The 27,546-nt window shown below is 39.9% G+C and overlaps 2 protein-coding genes and 2 pseudogenes across 5 annotated transcripts in view; 2 read left to right on the top strand and 2 right to left on the bottom strand.

Annotated features, from left to right (window-relative positions):
• Positions 1-1,284: 1,284 nt before the first annotated feature.
• Positions 1,285-2,839, top strand: LOC144318541 (condensin complex subunit 1 pseudogene; annotated as a pseudogene).
• Positions 2,840-3,017: 178 nt separating this feature from the next.
• On the top strand, positions 3,018-4,174 carry LOC144319159 (condensin complex subunit 1-like; the record flags this gene model as incomplete). The annotated part of the gene is made up of 1 exon (XM_077906989.1): positions 3,018-4,174. A coding segment is annotated over one exon (708 nt), but the record flags the coding sequence as incomplete, so codon positions are not given.
• Positions 4,175-11,609: 7,435 nt separating this feature from the next.
• The window catches only part of AGL (amylo-alpha-1,6-glucosidase and 4-alpha-glucanotransferase), a 72,801-nt gene continuing 56,864 nt past the window's right edge, over positions 11,610-27,546 (bottom strand). For all 4 annotated transcript variants that reach the window (XM_077905573.1, XM_077905570.1, XM_077905572.1 and 1 more), the window contains exons 28-34: positions 27,210-27,345; positions 25,170-25,282; positions 23,880-24,091; positions 22,351-22,448; positions 20,591-20,678; positions 20,345-20,478; positions 11,610-14,104 (exon numbers count right to left, since the gene is read on the bottom strand). In XM_077905573.1, the coding sequence (XP_077761699.1) occupies positions 13,987-14,104; positions 20,345-20,478; positions 20,591-20,678; positions 22,351-22,448; positions 23,880-24,091; positions 25,170-25,282; positions 27,210-27,345 (899 nt within the window). In that variant the 3' untranslated portion in view covers positions 11,610-13,986. The remainder of the gene's footprint in view (positions 14,105-20,344; positions 20,479-20,590; positions 20,679-22,350; positions 22,449-23,879; positions 24,092-25,169; positions 25,283-27,209; positions 27,346-27,546) is intronic.
• On the bottom strand, positions 23,094-23,170 carry LOC144319847 (small nucleolar RNA U3; annotated as a pseudogene).

The following is a 27,546-nucleotide window of genomic DNA, read 5'->3' as shown; positions in this document are numbered from 1 at the left end:
GCTATACGTATATGTTGAGAAATGATTACCACAATAAGGGATTTCTTTTCTGTAAAGATGCACTGATGAACTTACTGATAGAGACAACACAAGTGGAGAGATTACCAAGGCATCACTAATGTAAAGGTGAAGAATTTCTTTCTTTCTTTTTTTTTTTATATTTTATTTACTTATTCATGAGAGAGAGAGAGAAAGAGAGAGAGAGAGAGGCAGAGACACAGGCAGAGGGAGAAGCAGGCCCCATGCAGGGATCCTGACGTGGGACTCGATCCCGGGTCCCCAGGGTCACGCCCTGGGCCGAAGGCGGCGCTAAACCGCTGAGCCACCCGGGGATCCCCAGGAATTTCTAATTTCACAGCTGACTTTCCATAATTGCCATTGCCTCTTACTGAGTGATCTGTTAAAAAGTCATTGCATTTCCTTTAGAATCAGTTAACTCCTTTCCAAGGGTAATGTCATCAATCGCCATAGGCAAGTGCGACTGGGAGTATTTGCAAAGTCTTATGCAGAGTGGACACGGGAAAGCAGAGGTGCTCAGGCCCACTGTTGATCCAAAGGGAAAGCGAAGTCTCATTTATGAAGGAGTCCGTGTCCTATACTTGATACTAAAGCTCCTACAGGGCAGGCGGGGTGGCTCAGCGGTTAGCGCCGCCTGCAGCCCAGGCCGTGACCCTGGAGACCCAGGATCCAGTCCCGCGTCGGGCTCCCTGCGTGGAGCCTGCTTCTCCCTCTGTTTTCCATAAATAAATAACATCTTTGGAAAAAAAAACTTACTCTAATGTTAGATTTATGAAAAACTTCATTTTTTAAAGGTTTTTACTTCCTCGTGAGAGACACGGAAGCAAACAGGCTCCACGCGGGGCGCCGACGCGGGCCCCGATCCCGCGACCCCAGGATACCGCCCCGGCCCCCGCGCCCCGGTGTCGGGCGCCGAGTCCGAGTCCGGGGAGGGGGCGCTCGGCCGGAGCCCCGCGGGCACACACTGCCCCCTGGTGGCGCGCCGGGGCCGCCGCAGCCCGCAGCCCGGCTCTTCCGGGACCCTGCAGAACGGCTCTCGGCTCTCGGAAGCCCTTTTTTTTTTTTTTAATTTAATTTATTTATTCATGAGTGACACAGAGAGAGGGAGAGACAAAGGCAGAGGGAGAAGCAGGCTCCATGCAGGGAGCCTAATGTGGGACTCGATCCCAGGACTCCAGGGTCACGACTGGGCCAAAGGCAGATGCTCAACCTCTGAGCAACCCAGGTGTCCCTTTTTTTTTTTTTTTTTTAAGACTTTATGTATTGGAAGCCTTTCTTTTTAAAGTTAAACATAAGTTTAAGAATCTGGCAAAAGCACACAGGAGAGTACCCAGGGGCCTGCGGGGAACATGGGCCCAGAACAGCCAGGCTGTAAAGACAAGCCCTGTGTGTCGGGGCCTGTGACGTCCAGGGACGATGATGAACCGGTGAAGCCGGAGACGCTGCTGCAGTATCTGCAGGACCTACCGCTTCTCTGAAGATCACAGAGGCCATTGGCATCATCAGCAAGATGATGTATGAGAAGACAACAACAGTGGTACAGGAGGTGACTGAATTCTTTGTGACGCTGTTCCAGTTTGGGGCACCTCAGGCCCTGTTTGGGGTGCGCCGCATGCTGCCCCTCATCTGGTGTAAGGAGCCTGGGGTCCGGGAAGCTGTGCTCAGTGCTTACCGCCCACTTTACCTCAACCCCAAAGGGGACTCCACCAGAGCCAAGGCCCAGGCTTGGATTCAAGATCTCTCTTTGCTGCTAGTGGATGCCTCAGTTGGGACCATCCAGTGTCTCGAGGAAATTCTCTGTGAGTTCGTGCAGAAGGGTGAGCTGAAGCCAGCAGTGACCCAAGTGCTGTGGGGGCGGGAACCCAGGAGGTCCCCGCTCTCCTCTGGGGCGCTGTTCCTCTGTCATGCTTCTCGGGACGATGGCTCGAGGAAAACCAGAAATTGTGGGAAGCAACTTAGACACGCTGGTGGACATAGGGCCGGATGAGAAGTTTCCGCAAGACTACGGCTGGCCCAGCAGGTGTGCCATGCCATCGCCAACCTCTCTGACAGGAGAAAGCCTTCTCTGGGCAGTCACCCTCCCTTCCGGCTGCCTCGGGAACACGGGCTATTTGAGCGACTGCGGGAGGTGATCGCAAGAGGCCTTGTCCACCCAGACCCACTCTGGATCCCAAAGAGGTGGCCGTGGCCCTCATATCCCAACTGGCAGAGGGCCCCGACAGGCTCCGTGCCAGGTGCTGCAGGGCCGTGCAAACAGGCCCTGGGGAATTTGGGAGAAGAGCAGCACCAGGAGGGCCCGAAGGACACCCCTGGGCTCCCCACTTTCCTGCTGATGAACCCGCTGTCCCAGGCCGGAGACGTGGCTCCGCAGCAGGTGGCACGTTTGGAACAGGCGGCGAGCGGGGAGCTCTGTGGGCACCGGGCTCTTCAGGAGGAGCAGGAGCAGAAGCCTAAGGACTCAGACGAGGAGGAGGCCCGCCCGGCCCGGAGGCCACCGAGACCGCCGCGGAGGAGGAGCCGCAGAGGCTGAGCTCCCCGCCGCACCTGCGAGGGGCTGCCGGACGGCGAGCGGCCCTGCTGCCTTCGCTCCGCTTTTGCTCACGGTCTGCAACGACCCTGGCCCTGCAGCGGCCCTGAGCTCCCTGCAACGACCCTGGCCCTGCAGTGGCCCTGAGCTCCCTGCAGCGGCCCTGAGCTCCCTGCAGCGACCCTGGCCCTGCAGTGGCCCTGAGCTCTCTGCAGCGGCCCTGAGCTCCCGGCAACGACCCTGACCCTGCAGCGGCCCTGAGCTCCCTGCAACGATCCTGGCCCTGCAGTGGCCCTGAGCTCCCTGCAGCGGCCCTGAGCTCCCTGCAACGACCCTGGCCCTGCAGTGGCCCTGAGCTCCCTGCAGCGGCCCTGAGCTCCCTGCAACGATCCTGGCCCTGCAGCGGCCCTGAACTCCCTGCAGCGGCCTCGCTTGCGGGGGGCAAGTCCTGCACGGCCGGGCCAGGGCCCCGCCCCCAGCGCGGAGAGCCGCGGGCCTGGAGGGGGCGCACCCGGCCCTGAAGGACGCGGCGAAGGCGAGGGGCAGGCGAGCGAGGTGGCCGCGGCGCATCGCCCCTGCCGCCGGTCACTTCCCGGAGCTCCCCCAGGGCAGCGCCATCTGTGACCTCCTCCCGGATAGGGCGGGCGCCCGTCAGCCCCCGGGGGTGGGGCAGAGCCCTTCCGCGACCCCGCCGAGCCGCCGCCGGCCTCCCGCCTCCGCCCAGCCGGCCCGGCCGTACCCGCGGCGCCGCTCGGCTGCGACTGCTTCGGGGTGGACGGTCGGAGGAGCCCACCTCGGTGCTCTGCTGTCGGTCGCGGGCAGGGCCGTCATCGATGGATTTGAGCAGAAGCGTCGGGTCCGCCGCAGCAGGGGCTGGACGCAGTGGAAGGCCTGGAGGCGGGCCGCGGGGTGCCGGGGAGCCCCACCCACCGAACCTCCCGTTTCCAAGCGGCACCAGCGTCTGGCCTCTGCGGCCTCCCCAGACGGTGACTTTGTCACCCCCAAGTCCTGCCGTACCGCCCATCGGCCTCCAGATACCCGACAGCGAGTTTCCAAAAAGAAACCCAGAATTGTCTTCTCAAGTGCTGAGTCCAGCGAGGAAGGGCTTTCGGCGGAGAGGACAGAAGATGAGACACCCAAGACCACACCCATCCGCCGAGCACCTCTCCGAAGGCCCTAAGAGGTCACCCTCCCTGTCCCCGTCCCTGCTTGCGGGTGTCTTGCGGGGTGACCTTGAAGTCCGTTGCTCCTGTGAAGCACTTGTCTGTCTTCCTTTTTTTTTTAAAATTTTTTATTTATTTATGATAGTCAAAGAGAGAGAGAGAGAGAGAGGCAGAGACACAGGCAGAGGGAGAAGCAGGCTCCATGCAGGGAGCCCGATGTGGGATTCGATCATGGGTCTCCGGGATCACGCCCTGGGCCAAAGGCAGGCGCCAAACCGCTGCGCCACCCAGGGATCCCCCTTTGTTTTTTTAAAGCCTAACTGAGCAGGATTGAGCTGCTTTCACTGGATGGTGTCTGCCACTTTTGTTTCCTACTGAATAAATGTTTTTATATGTTAAAAAAAAAATCTGGCAAAAAAAGGGGGGAAAAAAGCAAGCTTAATTGCTTCCTAAGTTTTTTTTTTTTTTTTAAAGATTTTATTTATTTATTCATGATAGTCACAAAGAGAGAGGCAGAGACACAGGCAGAGGGAGAAGCAGGCTCCATGCAGGGAGCCCGACGTGGGATTCGATCCCGGGTCTCCAGGATCGCGCCCCGGGCCAAAGGCAGGCGCCAAACCACTGCGCCACCCAGGGATCCCATGCTTCCTAAGTTTTTAATGATGGTCTTTTGTGACCTTCCTGAAATAATGATTAGATGCCTTTTTTTTTTTTTAAGATTTTATATATTTATTCTTGAGAGACGGAAGAGAGAGAGATTGAGAGAGAGAGAGAGAGGCAGAGACACAGGCAGAGGGAGCCTGGTGCGGGACTCCATCCCCGGTCTCCAGGATCACACCCTGGGCTGCAGGCGGCAGGAAACTGCTGAGCCACCCGGGCTACCCTGATTAGATGCTTTTTAACTGAAGAATTCTGTTTAGAATATAAAAGAATTACCATGTTCCATAGAAGTCCAATACTTTGAATAATTGATACCGTTTTGATGTGAATTCTAACTATCTTGAATCCCCTGACCTCTCACCATAGAGGAGATACTGTATCTTTGTCCAAATGATGGAGAACCCTTTGTAGTTACAAGATGGCAAACGGCAGCACCCACATCAGGGAACTTGCCCAGTACCACCTAGTTCTTTTCTTACACCACGGAATTATAGGAAGAAGATAATGCTGAGTTAGCCATCAGGATGCCTGCATCTAAAAATCTGTTACGTTGGATAAGGCACTTAGATCCCATTTTTTTTTTAAGATTTTATTTATTTATTCATGAGAGACACACAGAGAAAGAGAGAGAGGCAGAGACACAGGCAGAGAGAGAAGCAGGCTCCATGCAGGGAGCCTGATGTGGGACTTGATCCCAGGACTTCAGGATCATGCCATGAGCCGAAGGCAGGCACTAAACCACTGAGCCATCCAGGAATCCCCAGATCCCAATTTTTTTTAGAAGTGTGTAAAAGGGGTGTGTGTGTGTGTGTGTGTGTGAGAGAGAGAGAGAGAGAGAGAGAGAAAAGAAAAAGATTTGGGATATGCTAGAAGCCTATAAAAATCAAGCTAATTATAAAATTAGGATAAACAGTTTTACTGATCAAACTGAGTAATATTCTAAAAGGATAAATTTAGTGTAAATAAAAACAAAGACTACTTCACACAGTAGATGGTCTCTAAAACCTTAAATGGTAAAGCACAAAATGTTAAGTTCAATTACTGTTGAAATAATACAAGGGCTCTGTTAACAGGTTGTTGTTGTTGGTTTTTTTTAATGGGGGAGGGACAGAGAGGGAGAGAGAACCTTAAGCAGGCTCTGCGCCCAGCTGGAGCCCCACACAGGGCTCCATCTCACACCCTGAGATCATGACCTGAGCTGAAATCAAGAGTTGTATACTTAACCCGCCAAGCCACCCAGGTGCTTCTATATAACAGGTTTTTATGGCAGAGGTGGGGAGACTTTTTGTGGATCTCTAATCTACAGACAGAAAAGTGTGTAACTCATATGTGTGCAGCTCAAGTACAATTGACCTTGTACAACACTGAGGTAAGGGGATGCCAACCCTTTGCAGTCAAAAAGCCACATAGGACTTTTGATTCTTCCAAATTTTATTTTAATTCATGAGCGAGAGAGACAGAGAGGCAGAGACACAGGCAGAGGGAGAAGCAGGCTCCACACAGGGAGCCCGATGTGGGACTGGATCCCAGGACTCCAGGATCACGCTCGGGGCTGAAGGCAGGCACCAAACCGCTGAGCCACCCAGGGATCCCTGACTCTTCCAAATTTTAAATACTAATAGCCTATTGTTGACAGGCAGCCTCACCAATAACAAATAGTTGATTAACACATATTTTGTATGTTATACATATTATCTACTGTATTCTTACAATAAAGTAAGCTAAAGAAAAGTGTTAAGAAAATCATAAGAGCAAATACAGTACTGTAAAAAATCCACATGTAAGTGGACCTATGTCTTTAAAATTTAATGAATTAGGGACACCTGGGTGGCTCAGTGGTTGAGCATCTGCCTTCAGCTCTGGGAGTGATCCGGGATCCAGGATCAAGTCCCACATGGGGCTCCCTGTGAGGATCCTGCTTCTCCTTCTGCCTGTGTCTCTGCTTCTCTCTCTCTGTGTATCTCTCATGAATAAATAAATACAATCTTAAAAAAAATTATTGCAAATTTTCTGGCTTGGTTAAAGTAAGAACAAATTTTATAATTCATAATTTTATACTTACATTTTAAAGACTCATTTAAATTTTTTAATTCCTTTAAATTATTTTAAAAGATTTTATTTATTTATTCATTAGAGACACACACAGAGAGAGGCAGAGACAGAGGCAGAAGGAGAAGCAGGCTCCTCGATCCCAGGATCCCAGGATCATGACCTGAGCCGAAGGCAGACGCTCAACTACTGAGCCAACCAGGTGTCCTTGCAATGAATTTACTGTAGGAAAAGACATTGGGGTTTGAAGCTGATGGCCAAGAAAGAATTCTTGAGATGTCTTTGGCGCAAAACGGTGGTTTTATTAAAGCACAGAGACAGGATCTGTGGGCAGAAAGAGCTGCACCGGTGTCATGAGGGGTGGTCATCATATATCTTCAAGTTGAGAAGGAGTCAGGGAGATAGTACATCTCTAAGGAATTTTGGAAACAGAGTTTCCAGGACCTTGAGGGGGCTACCTATTGTTAGGAACAGGTCATTTATTACCATCTAATAAAACCTTAGGCATGAGACCCTTCAGATATGTATCGGTGGGCCATATGCTTGGGGGATGATTATCAACATCTATCTTGGAGGGTAGAGATAAAGGAGGTTTCCAAAGGAATTTTTATATGTTAGACTTACAGGATCCTGGGAGTCAGGCTGAGATTTGCCTTTTGCTCTTAGCAGGTATTAAACTGAGGCAGCTGAGTTCCTGGAGGAATGTCGCTCTGCCTGTTTCAAGGACTTGTCAATGGGCTGTAAGTAGTAAGGAAACTTAATAATTTTTCTTTTGCCTTTGTTTCCCACATCAGAATTTAGACAATATAAACGTTGAGCTCTTGTTTTCCCAAGATTTAGCTCTGGAACGTCAAAAAATTTTAATTTGGAGGAAAAACCACTGATTAACATAAGTGAGTTCATTATTGTACATCTCTGCTCACATCTGGGAAACGAGCTCACATTAAAAATACTATACCTGGGAAGTGATAAGAATATTCTGTGTCCATTAGTTGTTAGTCCTGGTTCCTGATGACCATGAAACCAGTGCATCAGCCTTGGATTGCACACCTCTGCACCCTAATCTCACTTAGACCGCTGTTATTTGGGTTCTATCACAACATCAGACTTAATCCTGATATACTATGGGTCACGTTCATGAATGTTTACTGCCCTACAGTGTAGGTATTACCATCCTCTTGTTTTTACAAACAAGAGGATGTTTTTGAAGAAACAAAAACTCAGGCAACTGATCAACTTTGGAAAGAACAAGTGGGCCAGATTACAGGGGATTCCAAATGTCCTCTGAGCAATGATGGGATAGAATCAGTGTTCAAGAGAGGTTTTCCTCATAGTTCTATGAGGGATGAAGTAAGTTGTGACCAACTCAGGAATAATTATATTAGTCTAAGGAAAAGACAAGAGTGTGAACAGAAAGAGGTAATAGAAGAGAACCTAGTCAGGTAAAGTGAGACTTTGTGATCCATCAAATGTGATGTGCTATCAACAGGAATCTTTTTGTATAAGAAAAAGTGGCTAAGAAGACTTAGTGCTTAGTTTTGCACTTTCAAAATCTATCAGCTACAATCAATATTAGCAGTAAACATTTGCAGAGTGAAGTGCCGTATCTGTTAGTGACCTTCTATAGATATAACTTGCTCCTTTTAGGATTCTCCATGCCTGGGGGTGAATCCTGACTTCTTACCAAAATCCACAGGTAGCAACTTTGACAGCACAGCTGGTCATCTCTTAATTTTTTTTTTTTTAAGATTTAATATATTCATGAAAGGGAGAGAGAGAGAGGCGAGGCATGCAAAAGCAGGGGGAGAGACAGAGGGAGAGGGAGAAGCATACTCCCTGCTGAGCAGGGACACCCCCCCCCACCCATGTGGGGCTCCATACCAGGACCCTGAGATCATGACCTGAGCCAAAGGCAGATGTTTAACCAACTGAGCCACCCAGGCTCCCCTCTCTCAACCATTCTTATCCTCATTATCTGACTCTTTACTGCCTCACTTTGATAGGACATTTATATTTGTAAATGTATCCAAATTGTGTCACCTAACCCATGCTTGGCACTTGGGGTCTGAATATTTAGCAAGAAAAAGATCAGTCATCTTATTCAGGCAGATGGCTGCAGACACGGCATTCTGACCAGGTGATAGGGGGTTATGTCTAGATCTAAGCAGAACAAGATCTAATGTTTTCTGTAATCAGATGACACTGATAACAGTCATGCTTGACCTATGGGTGGATGATGGCAAGAAATGTGAGGACAAGAACAGAAAACTGCAATTTTGAGGATCTTTGAGAGAGAGATGATTTGTTGTAGCAAGACCAGAGGTTGAGTCTTGGTTCTGTAATTTGTGTTGTGTGATGTAGAGCAAGACACTTTATCAATGTTCTCATTTATAAAATGAGTATAATACATTCAGTATAAAATTGACTATTATATGGTAGGGGTTCATAAATGTTTATTAAGTCTGAATTTTTTTATTCCAACTAATTGGCTATTAAGTTGAACCAAAATGGATAACATACATAATAGCAACCAAAAACATAAAAATTACGAAGAATTTCAGCAAGCTAAAATTTTTTTGAATGCAGACAGCCTATATTTTTAGATGAGATGAAATATTGTTAATGTCAGTTCTTATCACATTGACACATACTGTGAATGTAAGTTTAGTAAAAATAGTAAGGGAATACTTTTTGGATATGTAAAAGTACTTAGGAAGAACAAAGAGAGGGGTATATAAAACAGGATTTCAAAAAGGAGAGTAGGAAATTAGTAAGAAATAGCTCTAAAAATATTAAAATAAGATATTATAATAGTTAAATGAATAAATAGGCATAAATAACTAATATATCCCAGAAATTAAATAATTATAAAAAGGAATCACTATATATGTCATATTCAATTCATGAGTTTGGAATATAACAGTTTGGAAAAAACCTAAGTCATGTCTCACCTCATTTCTAGATCCTGGTATAAAACACAAAAATATAAAATCAGGGGATCCGGGATCCCTGGGTGGCGCAGCGGTTTAGCGCCTGCCTTTGGCCCAGGGCGCGATCCTGGAGACCCGGGATCGAATCCCACGTCGGGCTCCGGTGCATGGAGCCTGCTTCTCTCTCTGCCTCTCTCTCTCTCTCCCTCCCTCTCTGTCGATCATAAATAAATAAAATATTAAAAAAATAAAAATAAAAAAAAATAAAATAAAATAAAATCAGGGGATCCCTGGGCGGCGCAGTGGTTTAGCGCCTTCCTTTAGCCCAGGGCGCGATCCTGGAGACCCGGGATCGAATCCCACGTTGGGCTCCCGCTGCATGGAGCCTGCTTCTCCCTCTGCCTATGTCTCTGCCTCTCTCTCTCTCTCTGTGACTATCATAAAAAAAAAAAAAAAAAAAAAAAGTCTCAACTCTGACTTTAAAAAAAAAATCTGGGGATCCCTGGGTGGCGCAGCGGTTTAGCGCCTGCCTTTGGCCCAGGGCGCGATCCTGGAGACCCGGGATCGATTCCCACGTCGGGCTCCCGGTGCATGGAGCCTGCTTCTCCCTCTGCCTGTGTCTCTGCCCCCCCCTCTCTCTCTCTCTCTCTCTCTCTCTCTCTCTCTGTGACTATCATAAATAAATAAAAATTAAAAAAAAATCAGAAGGAAAAACTTATTAAATTATTGAATGAGGCTGATTAAATTTTGAATAAATAGAAGAGTTCATGAAGATAAATCTGAAGATTTGACTGAAGAGTAATTAGCTTTTGTAAGTTAAACAAAAAACCTCTAACCAAAAAAAAAAAAAAAAAACCAAAAACCTCCAAACAAGATAACAAAGCAAATATTAAGAAAAAAATTGTAGCCAAAATGATATAGTATCAGTATTAATAATTCAAGGCTTGTACAAATGGAAAAAACAAGCAAACTAAACAACCTGCTTGAGTTTATTATTTTGGCACATTGAGGATATATAAAAATAAGTTTTGTCAAGTTTGACAAATTCACTCATAAAAACTGATAGAAATTTGGATTTCCAAGTTACTACACCTTTTACCTGAAGATAAAGATACGTATCTGCAGTAAAAATGAACCAACAGTAATTAAAGGCAAGACTAGATGGATCAACTTGGGTCATTTGATGTTATTTTTATAATTAAAAGTGAGACAAAAAGAAAAAGTTAAATGGGGTGCCTGCGTAGCTCAGTCGGTTAAGCATCCAGCTTAGGTCATGATCTCAGGGTTCTGGGATTGAGTCCCACTTTGGGCTCCACGCTCAGTGGAAAGTCGTCTTGAATTCTCTCTTTCCCTCTCCCTCTGCGCCCCCTCCCCCCACTCATCTCTCTCTCTCAAATAAATAAATGAACCTTCTTTTAAAAAAACATGGGGGGGATCCCTGGGTGGCGCAGCGGTTTGGCGCCTGCCTTTGGCCCGGGGCGCGATCCTGGAGACCCAGGATCGAATCCCACATCGGGCTCCCGGTGCATGGAGCCTGCTTCTCCCTCTGCCTATGTCTCTGCCTCTCTCTCTCTCTGTGTGACTATCATAAATAAATAAATAAAAATTAAAACAAACAAACAAAACAAAACAAAACAAAAAAACATGGGGCAGCCCGGGTGGCTGAGCGGTTTAGCGCCACCTTCAGCCCAGGGCGTGATCCTGGAGACTCGGGATCGAGTCCCACGTCGGGTTCCCTGCATGGAGCCTACTTCTCCCTCTGCCTGTGTCTCTGCCTCTCTCTCTCTGTGAATAAAAAATATTCACAGAAGAAGGAAAAAGAAAGGAAAAAGGGAAGGGAAGGAAAGGAAAGGAAAGGGAAGGGAAGGGAAAAAGAAAATATAAAAAAAAAACATGAAACAATCTTTCTGGCCACTTTTAGGAGGCACACATCTATATCACATCTGTTCTGGCCTATAGTATTTGCCTTTAGCAAGTTAATAAAAGATAAAAAAAAAATTCATGGTATAGTAAAAGGTTTCAAGAAATACCAGGTGAGTATATAGTTGCTAACAGATTTAATTATACATCAAGTTTATTTTGCTCCTAATTTCAATATGGCTAATTAAATAAATTACCAAACAGCCTAAAATTCTTCCTCTTCGTTTCTGCCCCCTCACATCCTGCAAAAAAAAAAAGTACCCAAAATAAGCAAGCCCTGAATAAATGGTAATGGTCAACAAATTAGTTAATTGGTAAATAATGGAATGAAATAAAATATGGTCCTTTAGAAAAGATTTTTATTTTCTTGGCACACAGACAGAAAAATGACATTTTCTTACTAGATATAGCAGTTGAAGACATATTGGAAATGGATTACAATCTAGGTTATAATGTCCACAGATATGATGGCAGATCTCATGTTTCCTCAACTATCTCTGAAACTTATTAAATTATCACAGCATATTGGTTATACTGGCAAACTTTTCATGTTAAAGAGTCAGATTGATTTGGATTAGCAAAGAACCAAGGCACAGAACCATCATCAACATGTAATACAATGGTACCTCATCCAACATCACTCAGGAATGAAGCATTCTATTTAAATGTTCTTTAGTCATATGACGTTTATCCCTCTAAAGTCTAAAACTGTTATTTTAACTACCTTTGATGAAATAAGTCTAACATGCCTTCTTAAACTTTAAAATAGACCATGCAGATAATCACAATGTTCTTTCCCTAATATTCCTTATTGGAATATCAATCCACTTAATTTTCTAGTACAACATGATACCCTTAAAAATTACTGAGATGGGTAATTGCCCTACAATCCGATATGGCTATGTTTTAGAAATTCTCATTATCTATCTATCCATCCATCCATTCATTCATCCCATTTAACTATCAGCTATCACTTGCTTTCATTAAATACACTGGTTTTCAGTTATTTTTACCACCTTTAATAAAAGAAAGTATGGTAGACCAACATAACTGCAAAAACCTTTGATGACTAATGGTTCTCTTTCAAGGAAGGTTATTCCTTGTAACTGCATAGGTTAGAGAAGTGTATACATTGAACAATGAAGAAGGAAGGGACACTTGGAAACCAGTGAGTTTATAGATAGTGATCATATTACTATCATAACTGCCCTTAAATTTGTAGGATTTAATCTGCTTTATATTGGGAAACCAAAAAAGTATGCTAGTTAAAACTATTTCTAAAGTCAGCGTTGAAGAAGGGTGTGTAGGACACATTAAGTGGCATGAGCTTTTGAGTGTAGGAATATCTTAAATAAATAAAACATCACATATTTTTGCTACCTAGAAGTTTTAATTTACTTCTTTTTCTTATTTTTATTTCTTAAAATGGTTGGGTATGTGACTTTTAATTGAGAAAAGTGTTACTGTACCATTATTTCATTAACTATAAATACACCACTGAATAATATTAAATAGCAATGAAAGGGTTTTTACAACTATTTTCTTTCAACCAGAAGTATAATGATTTTATATAGGTATCTTCTTGAGACAAAAACAGTAAAACAATAAAAAATTCCATCTGAAGTATTATTCAAAAATATTAACTCATATAAAGGTTAAAAACCTTTTTCTTTTTATGACTTTGCAGAATTAAGGTCATGAGAAAAATTTTAAATTATTCTATCGAATTCAAGATAACTACTAAATTCATGTATTTTTATTATATTAAGATTGTTCTCAATGCTAAGCTTGTCAATGTAGGTTTTAGGTAATAGGAAACTAGCATCTACTATGATCCATCAATATGCTTTTACAAACTAATAAAATAAGTTTTAGAAAATTAATATAGCATGTTTTTCTTTGACCAACAATATACATTTTGAGAATGTAAATCATCTCATAGTAGGAAATAGGACCTCAAGATTAATTTTATAATCTTATAAAACAGTTTTTAGGAAATAAAATTCTTAAATGCTTGTGTTTTTTCATATATCCTATGTAGGCATCATTAACATAAGGAAATGGCAAATATTAAAATATTAATTAAAATATTAATATTAAATACCCACCACACATTAATATATTAGTGAAGTAAAAGCACACAATGAACATCTGTGCTCCATTTCTGAATATAACATTGTAGATAGACACTTCCGTGATTCAATACTTAGTATTTATCAAATGCTGTGTGGGAAGTGCTAGTAATAATATACTAAAGGGTGAGAACATTTGTTAACTACAGTATATTCAGTAGGTATTTTTACTAAAGAAAATATAATACCAAGATTTAAGGATACTTTTCCATTTCATTCATTATTACATTCTCATATTTCATTTTCACTTATGTACAGTAGATTACATGATTTTTATTTTTTAATCTCTGGATTTCAAATTCTTAATTTCTAGGCATTTCAAGAATACTTCCTGAATTCAAAAGAAAAACATCCTATTGGTAATGATAGTTTTTCTTTCTGATTCAAATCAAAAGCTACCTCTGTCCATTAAAGAAAAAAAAAACAACAAAAATGCTTTTAAAGTATCACCTAATTGGGCATCAATATCATATGAATGAGATTTTTAAAATGACTCAAGTCTGTGCATATAAAGCATTTACATTATATTTTGACCTTGCATTCCATAATATAAGTGATTGTATACTTAATACATATTCATGAATCAACTATAAGTCATAGAGTGTTTCAAGAACAGTAGCGATTGACCAGGCTTGTGTTTCACAGCTGAAAGGACAGTATTGGCCATTTTCATTGGTCAGTTCAGGAAGTCCTTTCCAAGGGGATCTTAAAAAAAAAAAAGAAAAGACATTTTATGAGATACAATATAACACGTCTCTTGTTTGGATTAACAAAATACACTTGGCATTTTTTCCTTCTAATATAGAAAAACAATCATATATAGCTATTTGCTACAAAATAAAACAAGATATCCTAAAGATCTATGTATGTAAAGAATTTAGACTGAAATTATTCTTGGATATTCAATCTTTGGAATTTAAGACTTTGAAACACAGAAGATTCCTTTTATGTATTAAAAACAGAAGAGGGCAGCCTGGGTGGATCAGAGGTTTAGTGACACCTCTGGCCCAGGGCATGATCCTGAAGACTCAGGATCGAGTCCCATGTCGGGCTGCCTGCATGAAGCCTGCTTCTCCCTCTGCCTGTGTCTCTGCCTCTTTCTCTCTCTCTATTTCTCATGAATAACTAAATAAAATCTTTAAAAAAACCCAAACAAAAAGAAGGGATGCCTGGGTGGCTCAGAGGTTGAACGTCTGCCTTCAGCTGGGGGCATGATCCTGGAGTCCCGGAATGGAGAGTCCCACATATGGCTCTCTGCATTGAGCCTGCTTCTCCCTCTGCCTGCTGCTTCTCCCTCTGCCTGTGTCTCTGACTTTCTCTCTGTGTCATAAATAAATAAATAAAAATAAATAAATAAATAAATAAATAAATAAATAAATAAATAAATCTTAAAAAGAAAAGATTCTCTCAAACCCCCCCCCCCCAAAACCTAGAAGAAACTACCATGCCAAGCAATATATAGAGAGACAATTATCTTCTCCGGTCTAATTTTATTACTTTCACATGAAGTTTAAGTTTTTTTTTTTTTTATGATAGTCACACAGAATGAGAGAGAGAGAGAGAGGCAGAGACACAGGCAGAGGGAGAAGCAGGCTCCATGCACCGGGAGCCCAACGTGGGATTCGATCCCGGGTCTCCAGGATCGCGCCCTGGGCCAAAGGTAGGCGCCAAACCGCTGCGCCACCCAGGGATCCCAAGTTTCACATGAAGTTTATGAAGCTCAAATTGTAATTATGTAGACGTATTACATTTGATTTTGATAAAATTGTAAAACTAACATAGAATAATGAAAATTAGGAAAGCAATGCCAATTAAAAACAATCTGAATTTCTTTTTTTTAATATTTATTTATTTATTTATTTATTTATTTATTCATTCAGAGAGGGAGAGAGAGAGAGAGAGGCAGAGGGAGAAGCAGGCTATGTAGGGAGCCTGACATGGGACTCGATCCTGGGTCTCCAGGATCACACCCTGGGCCAAAGGCAGGCGCCAAACCGCTGAGCCACCCAGGGATCCCACAATCTGAATTTCTATAGTAATCTGTCATTCTACCGAATATTACACAGTATTTATTGTACATTTATTATATTCTAATACTTAATGATTTATTTACATTATCTCATTTATGCTTATAGTAACCCTGTAATATAAGTACCATAATCGTTCCTATTCATAGATCAGTAAGAGGTTTACGAGGTTAACAACTTGTCCCAGGTCTCACTATCAGAACACAGTGTTGTTATCAAATCTATTCTTACTTTCAGTATAATCTCTTAAGTATGAAACATAAAGTTCAGAAATCCTGGAATATCTCCTTTTTAAAGTTGGGTTATGGGAATGTGTTTCACCATTATGCTTTGTAACTCATGGCTCTAGGGAGAGTATATGTTACATTTTACTCTTCTGCAGGTATTACATATTTTATAATTAAATGAAAAAGATAATTCCCTTAGGTAAATACGAGATTTTAGATAATAACTAATAATAATACCAGCTAGTTACCACATTTAAAAAGCTGTCACAGGGAAATAGAAAATAGAAAACTTGCTTCCAAGTGTTCATGGTACTTCACAGAGTAAAACGCCAAATTACTGAAGTTGGGTACCAGGGTATCATAATCAGTTGAATTGTGTCTCTCTCAAAATTCATATGTTGAAGTCCTAACCCTCAGTACCTTAGAATGTTAACTTACTTGGATATAAGGTTGTTATAGATATAATTAGTTATGATGAGGTCACACTGGAATAGGATGGGACCATAATCCAATATGACTGGTGTCTTTATAAAATGGGGAAATTTGGTCACAGAAATGCACACAGGGAGAAAGCCATGTGAAGACTGGACTTACGCTGTCACAAGTCAAGGGATTATCAGAAGCTAGGAGAAGGGCTGGGAGAGATCCTTCCCTAGTATCGTCAGAGGGAGCATGGCCCTGCCAACACTTTGATTTCAAATTTCTGTCCTCTAGAACTGTGAGACAATAAGACCATATTTAAACTGTTCAGTTTATAGTGCTTTGTATGGCAGTTCTAGCAAACTAATATAGTACTGAAATTAAGGGACAAAAACTTACAGAACCATTGATATGCTGCTCATAATTGTATGTGGAACTAGAACATGGGAACATATCCATACTGGTAGAAAGAAATCTTTCCCTTACTTTCCGAAAAATTCACTCCTCAAGTCATTAGGTGGGACAAAGAAGGTTGGTGACCACAGTTGGGGAGGAGAGGAAAGAAGGGTAGAAGGAATAGCACAAGGTGGGATGCCACAGCCTGAGGGCTATGAAGAAAGTTCACACCAAGAGTGGGGGTGTCCCAGAACCCAAGTGGTACAAGGAGGGAATCCACACATAAGTGTGACCTAGTGTGGGGCTGTCATGCCCAGGAAGGGTGAAGAGGTCATCTATGTCTTGGGGCACCCTGGCATGGGGTGTCAGAGCCTGAATAGGGTGAGTTCAGTCTATCCGGTAATGATAGCAGAGTGTGGGGAGTAGCTTACTGTTGGAAAAGGGAATTACAAATAGGAAAAGCTAAAAAACAAAATTAAACATTGAGTGGAACTGGTGTGGATGTAGGTTTTCAATATATAGAGATAAAAAAGTACCCAGAGATATAGATCTCTCTCTGTGTGTGTATGTATTATACATATTTCCTAGCTTTATCTGCTGGAAGGCACAGTAACAATAATTCCCCAAGAGCAATAAATATACCAAGTATTTAGATCTGTTTTTTTTAATGTATGTATATATGCATGTATGTATTTATTTCTTTTTAAATAACTTATTATTATTATTTTTTTAAAGATTTTGTTTATTTATTCATGAGACATAGAGAGAGAGAAAGGCAGAGACACAGGCAGAGGGAGAAGCAGGCTCCACGCAGGGAGCCCGACGCAGGACTCGATCCCAGGACCACGCCCTGAGCTGAAGGCAGGCGCTCAACTGCTGAGCCACCCAGGCACCCCTAGAATTTACTTTTTTAGAGTAATCTCTACACCCAATGTGGGGCTTGGACTCACAGCCCTGAGATCAAGAGTCACATGCTCTATTGCCTGAGCCAGCCAAGTGTCCCTGGATCTGGGCTTTTAAATAAGATTCTTCACAAACACAAAAAGTAAACAAACCAGGGACAGAACTGCCCACCTAGGCTAGGGCAAGAAAAGTAAGATATGAGCTTAAAACATCTTATTAGGCCAGAAAGCAAAGGTCTTCCACTTCTGACAAACATGGAATAATGTAGACAGAAGCTCCCTTGCGCCTGAAACAATGGACAAGGAGAATGAAGCAGTAATCTTCAAGATGCTGGATATTAGGCAACAAAGAACAGTGATCCCTAAGAAATGAGAAGAAAATGCAAGGAACCCTGTAACTACCATACTTTCTGGCTCGAGGGAGTTTCCAGGATCTGACACGGGAAAGGGAAAAGGTAGAGCCTGGCAGACTCCTGGAGTTGAAGAAATGGAACAGATAGTCCAGGAAGACCAAGGCTACTAGAATTTTCAGGACAGAGTACAAAAAAAGGAGAGAACTCTGGAGATATGCAGAAGGTCCCACTCAACTATTCGCCTATCGATCAGTCAATACACAAGAGTAAACTAATGAAGGATGGGGAAAGAATTACCTGAAGAATTAAACTTGTACCTGACATTTACAATGGGTCAGGAACAGTGCTCATTTCTACCAGCCAGGTTTGAAAACTTCGTAATTTTAGGGATATGGGATAAAGAACTCAGGCCATGACTCATTAGTGGAGAATAATTAGCTCTACACTAAATCCTGCTCTGGGTCAGACCCAACAAAGCTTAAAATCAAAATCTGAAGGGATCAAACTGTTTGCAAATAACTGCATTGCAAAACAAAGTCCAAGAATATTTATAGAAATACAAAAAAAGCTGATACCAAAACACAGGTAAAGAACAGGATAAAACAATCCATAAGAAGGGAATCATCATAAATGAAATCAACCCAGATATCAATTAGCAGACAAAGACATTAAAATAGTTACTGTAACCATATTCCATATGTTCAAAATATTCAACAGAGACACGGAAGATATAAAAAAGACCACAATCAAACTTCAAGAGATGAAAACAATGTGTAAAACGAAAAATTTACTTAATGGAATTAGTGGAACATTAGAGAGTAAGGATGAGTAAGGATGATAGCAGATTTACTGTCAAAACAATGCCACACTTCAATGCACTGAAAGAAAAAACTTGTTAACATTGAATTCTCTGTACAACAAAAATAACTTTCAAAAATGAAGGCAAAATAAAGACTTTGCTGACATATAAGACCTTTTTTTTTTTTTTTTGACATATAAGACCTTAAAGAATTTATCAAGAGTAGGCTTGCACTATAAGACATTATAGAGGAATTCCTTAGGCAAAAGAAAATGATACCAGATGGAAATAGATATTCACACACAGAGGAACACTGGAAATGGCAACTATGTGAGTAGTTGCCTAAGACTTTTTTCTGTATTATTTAAATATCTAAGAAAAATAACTGATGGCAAAACAAAAATAGTAACAATGTTGTGCGGGGCTATAATGTTTGCGAAGCAAAATAGATGACAATAATAGCACAAAAGGGAGAAATGGAACTATACTATTTTAAGATTATTATACTATACTTGAAGGTATACTGGAGGGTAAACTATGATAAATTATAAACGTAAAGCAACAATTTAAAAAAGTAGCTAATTAGCCAAGAAAGGAGATAAAACGGAGTAAATATATGCCAAATAATAAATATCCAGGGACCCATGGGTAGCTCAGCGGTTGAGCATCTGCCTTCGGCTCAGGGCGTGATCCTGGAGTCCCAGGATGGAGTCCCACATCAGGCTCCCAGCGGGGAGCCTGCTTCTCCCTCTGCCTATGTTTCTGCCTTCTCTCTGTGTCTCCCATGAATAAGTAAATAAAAAAATCTTAAAAAAAAAAATCCAGTCCAAAAGAAGCAGAAAAAGAGGAAAAAGCTAACAAAACCCAGAATAAACAGAAAACAGATTTCTACTTAATAATATAATCACATTAAGTATAAATGGCCTGAACTTTCCAAATAAAAGTCAGAAATTATCAAGCTGCATAAAAAAGCAAGTCCTCATTACATGCTTCTATGTACAAGAAACCTACCTTAAACATAAAGACACAAGTAGGTTAAAAGTAAAGGATGAAGAAATATATAGTGTGGTAAAAACTAATCGAAAGAAACCTGACATGCTTATATTACTATCAAAGTGAATTCTTTTTTTTTTTATTTAAAGATTTTATTTATTTATTCATGACAGACACAGAGAGAGAGAGGCAGAGAGACACAGGCAGAGGAAGAACCAGGCTCCATGCAGGGAGCCTGACGTGGGACTCGATCCCGGGTCTCCAGGATCACACCCAGGGCTAAAGGTGGCGCTAAACCGGTAGGCCACCTGGGCTGCCCTATCAAAGTGAATTCTGAAGCAAAGATACATTGCCAGTGATAAAGAAGGTCATTTCATAATGATAAGAGGGTCAATTCATGAAACTAAAACTTCTGCATCTCATAATAGCTTTCAAAGTAAATGAAGCAAAATCTGTTTCCCCTCTGGCAACCACATAAGTCTTTAAATCAGTTAACTCAAAAGGCCCAGCCTAAGTACTTTTAGTTTTTATATTTCTTCTGTTTTAAGCATACCCAAAATATCCACTATATTTAAAAAATCAAAGACTATTCCACATGTGTAAATTATATAATATCATGTCCTTAAATTAAGATAAATAACCTAAAATAGTTAAAGGAAGATGAAAATTATATCATTGAACTTGTCATGTTAAATAAGAGTAAAGTTTTCAAATTTCATTGGGATACCTAGAGTATACAGGAATGAATTTTAAGGAACTGTTATTTACCTAATATTTAATAAACTGACTAAACACTAGATGAAAATTACATGCCCCCTGACGCCTTACCTCTCAAGATGAACATAATGTCGGGAAAGAATGTTTTTAACCAAAAACACAGTCTTGGCATTGGCCTCTGGACCCATCAATTTAGAAAAATATAATTTTGCACGAAGAAAATACCCAACGGGCCACAGCCACTCCTAAAAAAGAGGATTTAAAAGGAAAGGAAAAAAAAAGAGCTGTGAATATTTATTAAGTTATTTGGAAAATAATTTCAACTGAAAACTCTGAAAAGAGAAACGAAATTCTTACAGGTCCTTGGTGATAATTGAAACCTTTAGCAAGATTGTAGTTGTCATTGTCTAAGGCATTGTCATAAATTCCACAATAAACCATATCGCTGCAAAATGATTGAAATTTAGGTTAGAAAAAGATCAAATATTACATAAGAAGCATTAGAAAGATTTTTCAATAGCAAAAGTAAGAGAAATGATCAAATAATTTTGCCTTCCAAGTCTATAGAATAAGCAAGCTCATTATCTATTTAACCATAAATTAGTATATACTGGATTCAGAATTTTTTTTTACAACCTGTCTTAAAAATTAATTAATTAATAAGTAAACTCTAGGCTCAATGTGGGGCTTGAACTCATGACCCTCAGATCGAGTCACATGTTCTACTGATTGAGCCAGCCAGCCACCTCCAGAATACTTTAACAACATGTTAGGAAATAATTAACAAATAGTTACTGGTTGATACTGAGAAATATAAAGTATTCAGGTATCTTGCCTTCAAGGAGTTAGTCTGACACTAAATATTGGTTAAAGCCAATTATCTTACTAAGCTTCTAATATATTAATGACTAAAATATACATAAAATAATTTGAATTAGTAAACATTAAAGATATAGTTTTATTATTATATGTTAGAAAGGTTGCTTCTGAAACTTCTCCATGAAGTTACTTTAAAATTAATTAAAATTGGTATTTATCAGATTATAAGTACCAACCAAATAGACATAGAATATTTATACACACTTATAAACTAAACAATGTATTACAAACTTATTGTGACAGATAATTGAAGACAGTTGTTGGTCAGTTTAATGAAATTATTACTTTTCTTTTTTTCTTTTAATGAGAGACAGAACTTGCCACATGAGTAAGCCTTAACTGTGGGTTTTAGTTTTGACTAGTGGTTCCTAATGCTTCTGAATATTCTGGAGAACACCTCCGAATGCGGATAAGTATACACACAAAAAGTTTGCATCTCAAGACTGAAATGAGTATACAGTAAATTAGGAAAATTCTACAAAGTGGGGGCACTATATAGAAAAGAGGGTCTATAGATTGATATAGAAAGCAACTTAATGTTGAGCATCAAGCTTTAAAAGAAAACAGCAGAAGACAAACAGGAAAGTCATTAGAAACTCAAGAAAAAACAAAAGTTGGGAAAGAAATTAAAATGACAAAATTATAAAATAAAAACAAAATCAGTTATTGGTTTAAATAAAAATAATGGGGTAATTATATAGAAAGGATGGAAATGATTAATGGTTAGGTGAGAAAAGAGTTACATCTTCAAAGAAATAACCAAATAATGTCTAATAACAGCCGCATACACATAGTATTTAGAAATAGGGAGAGAATGAACAGGAGTTAACAACTTGGAAAATATGGACTGTCTCTGAGAAGACAATTATGTCTACACTTCCAATGCCCATAATCATGTATTATTTTTACAATCAGAAAAAAATAAGCATTAGGAAATATTTATAACATTAGTTTTATAAGCTTAAAATTCTTCTTGATTACTAAATAAAGGACAAGCATTATGAACACTGATATTTAATGAACATATAGCTGGTATTTTTAAAAACTCTGACATAATTTTAGAGAGTTTACTGACAAGCAAAAAATTATGACTGATGCAATCAATATCAACATTTTTAATATTTGTACTCCAATTTACTCTAGTCAAAAGTTTTCATGTCAAGATTAAATATAATTAAATAGAATTATATATCAAATACCATATGAGCAACATTCTTAATACTTATATTCTAACTTACTCTGGATCCAAAGTTTTCATGCCTAGGGGACCAAGCAGCTTTTTTTCTGCAATCTCCAGAGCTTTCCATGCTTTCTCTGCAGTAAAGAGCTCAGGGGCCTAACGAATGTCAAAAACAAATATTCAAACTTTTAAAGATCACAAAAGAATTAGTTTCTACCCACAGTGGAACATAAACTATTCATAAACTTGGAAATGAAAACTGTTTAAAGATAGTGTGGGTCAGAATTTGTTTTCGAGTGCAGATGCCTAACCAGACCTAATGCTATGGGGCTGACCTGGAAGCACTGTTCTTGGCTTTAGGAGGTAGGAAAGCTGATAGAGGTGATTGTTTCCTTGTGTCATTTTAACAAAGTGTTCAAGCTCCAAAAAGAAGTTGCCACAGCTACAATGAAGCAGAGCACACTTAAACCCATCTAATTCATTTTTCAGAAGATTTACAGTAGCTTCCTTTAAAAAAAAAAGATTTATTCACGAGAGACACACAGAGAGGCAGAGACATAGGCAGAGGGAGAAGTTACCCACGGGACCCTGGGATCATGACCTGAGCTGAAGGCAGATGCTTAACCACTGAGCCACCCAAGCATCCCTACAATAGCTTCCTAATTTAAATGTATCTGGTAGTCATTTTTTTTGCTATCGGGATCATAGTAAAATACAGAATCTTGTACTCTAACAGCATGAGTAAATTTACTTCTGATACGGAGAAGGAGAGAAAGCACTGGTGGCTAAGAATCTGCATTAATTTTAATGGTTAAATGAAATCCAATGCATACTGAAGAGTAACAAACTATAGAAATGATCCTTGAAAGTATAGTCTTTGCATACTGAACAGAAGCTAACTTTACATGCCCTTGGATTTTTTTATTCTACTATAATTTATAGTACCATGTTTACTTCTCTTTTTGACAAGGTAGAAACAGCTAAGCAGGCATGGAAGAGTACATGCCATCTCTATTTTACTGTCCTTCTAGTTTATTTTTAGACTAAGTAGAGATAAAAGGAGTCTAGAATTCTTGGCTGGATAGATGCATTTTAGCAATACAACGAAGGAAGTAGAATATAAGTTAGAAGCTACTCACATTAGTTCAACAGTCTAGATCTTTCCAACCAGTGGGTTGAGGTACTGGTCATAGCACAGGTGTGCTAAAATAGCCATGCCATCAGCTTTCAAGGCAGTGGGGCAGGGCCTGGGGCTAAGTGAAGCAGTTTCAATCTGACACAACCAATCTACTTCAGTTAGCTCAGTGTGCTGTACAAATATCTTTCTTTTCTATGTGTGCTATGATATGAAAAGTGTTGGGAAGCACTTCATTAGTCGTCATCTATTATTTTCTGTTTTTTGATACTGGATATTGTAGGTTAAGGGTGGTATGCATAAAGCTTTATTAATTTAAAAAGACTATATTGAACTAGCTAGTAAGCAATATGCTTTTTGGCAACTAAATGAATTTGAAAACAAATGGGAATAAAGAACTAAATACACTCCATCACAACATTTTTGAAATTTGTAAATAACAATTCACTTACCACAACCATTGCTATGGTAAAATTAGGCCTGAGCTGATAGTCACACCAAGGGCTGGAAGCTCCATAACTATCTTTGTATATGCCACGTTTGTGAACCAGGTTAGGATGCTTTTCATTAAAATCTGAAGGGTCTTCTGACACATGAAATAGCTTTTCAAAGTTGTCTTGTATTTTTTTGTTCCACTCATCATATGAGATTGTCACAACCTTTCCTGAAACATGATAAAAGACTTGGCAGTTTTAAGCATTCAAAGAAATCCACATATTTACTTATAGCCAAAGAGTAATATTTAGGCAATAAATTATCCACTTCTTGAAAATGTCAGGGTTTTTTAAAGGACTGAAATAAAAAATCATCTTTCATTATATTATCAGAAAGGATTAGACTCTAGCAAATGATCCTTGACTGGTCTTTGTATCACTCTTACATGTTTGATAAAGTTATGTTTATGCACTTGAAATGAGGCTAGTCTGAATTGAGAAGTGCCAGAAGTATAAAATATATACTGAATTTTTTTTTTATATACTGAATTTCAAAGAAAATATTCCTCTCACAAAAGAATGTAAAATATCTCATGAATAATTTAATGCTGATTATATGTTGAAATAACATCTGGCATATACTGAGTTAATAAAATATAATTAATTTCACCTTTTTCTTTTCTTTCTTTTTTTTTTTTTTTAAGATTTTATTTATTTATCCATGAGAGACACAGAAAGAGAGAGGCAGAGACACAGGCGGAGGGAGAAGCAGGCTCCATGCAGGGAGCCCAATGTGGGATTCGATCCCAGGTCTCCAGGATCACACCCTGGGCTAAAGGCAGCGCTAAACCGCTGAGCCACCCTGGCTGCCCTTTTTTACTTTTTTTCAATGTAAGTATTAGAAAATTTAAAATTATATATGTGGCTTAAAAAATTATATATGTGGCTCAAATTATATTTCTATTGGATAGCACAGTTCTAAAAAAAGAGATGTAAAGATTTCATAAGTGTTCACAAAAATGCAACTTGCTCACAGTCACATTAAGGGCAAAGAAAAGCACAATAAGGCAATAACTATGATGCTTTTCATATCTCAGTTCAAAGCTGTTGCAAAAATATGGTTAGTAACCAGTTTTGTTACAACTTTATATGAGTAAACTAACGTTTTTTCTTTCTTCTTAATCTTGAGGGTTTTCTAATATTAGTTCACTGAGTCAAATAACAATTAGGTAGATTAGGAGTATAGACAGCATATTCAAAGTTGTTTTTTTTTTTTTTTTTTTTTTTTAAATAAAATGAACAGCTTACCATGTCTTTTTACTCTGACTTCATGATAAGGGAAAATTCTTTTTTTGGATAATTCCAGCAACCAGCGGACAGTAGATTTACTCAGGCCCACAATTTCCACAGCAGACCCATCTCTAAAATTAAAAGAAACTTTATTCTGTAAGTTGGAGTCACTTAAGCACTACTCACAGGGCATTCAATAAACAATTCTGATGAATTATAAAAACAACCATCTATGAAAAACCGCTCACTTTATTGAAATGTATATAAGAAATGCACATATAAGAAGGCTCTCCTATTACTGTTTTACCATTGCTTACCTTCTCAACACTTAAAAAAAATTCTATGGAGTGGAATGGTGATTACAGAGTTAAAGGAGATGGCAGCTGGAAAAGGCAGTGGTAAAGAATTGGAGAATATTGAAACAGAGTACCAGAGAAAAGATGGTAAACATGGGATATGGGACTGAAGAAAGCTAGGGAAGGTATACATAACAATTTCAAAGCCCATTTTTAAGGAAAATGGAAGGGAAGTACAAGAAGACCTAATAATGTACCAAAATAAACATGTTTTAAAAAGAATTTGCAAAGCATGTAAAAACAGCTATGATTAAATGATTTTTTTCTTGATAATTCTGACTGAAGATAAAATTAGTTTTTGTTTTCAGTTGGTTAAGTATCTGACTCTTGATTTTTTTAAAAAAAATTATTTATTTTTTAAAATTTAGATTCAATTTACCAACATATAGTATAACACCCAGTGCACATCCCATTAAGTGCCCTCCTTAATGCCTGTCACCCAGTTACTCCATCCCCCACTCATGGTCCCTTCTACAACCCTTTGTTTTTTTCCCATAGTTAGGAGTCTTATGGTTTGTTTCCCTCTCTAATTTTTCCCCATTCACTTCCCCACCTTTCCCTTATAATCCCTTTGACTATTTTGAAGATAAAATTTAGAATAAGAAAAAAGTTTCTTAGACTTGATACTGCCTTTTTAAAAAATTTTTTAAATTTAATTTTTATTTTTTTTAAAGTAGGCTCCACACTCAGCATGGAGCCCCACGTGGGGCTTGAACTTATGACCCTGAGATCAAGACCTGAGCTGGTATGTAGTCAGATTCTTAACCAACTGAGAGACCCAGGCACCCCTAGACTTGTTACGAAGTATTAAGCATTTGAAACCATAAAAAGAAATGATGGGACAAAAGATAAAATAATTAGGGGGAAAAAGTTCAGAAATTAAAAGTATTTCATAAAGAACAGAATAATTGGGTATTTTCTGTATTTACAATCAATGGACATAATGAAATGTTTATAATAAAAGCATTTCAGGTTAAGAAAAGATCTTAACAACAGGGATAATGAATCATAAAACCTTCCCTTGAGGTGCTTGCTGAGAATCATCTCATGAGAACTTCTAGAAAAGAACAGACAGCTTTACTCAATGACTTGTAACAAGAGAGTTGCGTATATGTATATTGTGGGAAAGGAAGGAGTGAGTGGAATAGGAAGTAGGAGGGAGGGAGGAAGGGAGATTTTGACTGATTTTTTAAAAAAAAGATTATTTGAGAAAGAGTGCATGTGTGCACACATGGCAAGGAGGAAGGGCAGAGACAGAATCTCAAGCCAACTTGACGCTGAGCATGGGGCTCAATTCCAGGCTCAATTTACCACCCAGGAGATCATAAACTGAGCCTAAAACAAGAGTTGGACGCATAACTGACTGAACCATTCAGATGCCCCAGATTTGACTGATTTGATACGAAGGTTTCATGGTTAATGGAATAAAAGACTCCACAAGTATGTGATTTTAAAAAGGGTATTACGGGATCCCTGGGTGGCGCAGCGGTTTGGCGCCTGCCTTTGGCCCAGGGCGCGATCCTGGAGACCCTGGATCGAATCCCACGTCAGGCTCCCGGTGCATGGAGCCTGCTTCTCCCTCTGCCTGTGTCTCTGCCTCTCTCTCTCTCTCTCTCTGTGACTATCATAAATAAATAAAAATTAAAAAATAAAAAAAATAAAAAGGGTATTACTATATAAGCACCATACAAATAAAGCCTACCTTGGAGTGGCTGGGATTCCTCTGTTTCTAGCTCTATCACTTTCTCCCATTTTATCCATCCATGTGCCACAGTTTAAGCGATTTCCTCCATAAACAAATCCTGTTTCTTCGTCAACCCCTGCAGTTATATTAAAGCCTAAAAAAGCAAAATGAAACATTTATAAAATCTGAGAGTGATATAATAAACTAGGACAATCACTCTGGAGAGCAATGTAGTAATACTGTAAAAGTTGAAGATGTGCATATTCTAACACATAGTAGTTTCTTTTCTAGATACATATTTTAGAGAAAACCTTACCTATGTGCATATGAAGATATGTATGAGGATATTCAATGC

Source organism: Canis aureus, chromosome 8 (assembly GCF_053574225.1).
Source record: "Canis aureus isolate CA01 chromosome 8, VMU_Caureus_v.1.0, whole genome shotgun sequence".
Lineage (NCBI taxonomy): Eukaryota > Metazoa > Chordata > Mammalia > Carnivora > Canidae > Canis > Canis aureus.
The sequence above is the reverse complement of the archived record's forward strand: the minus strand, read 5'-3'. Positions and strand labels throughout refer to the sequence as shown.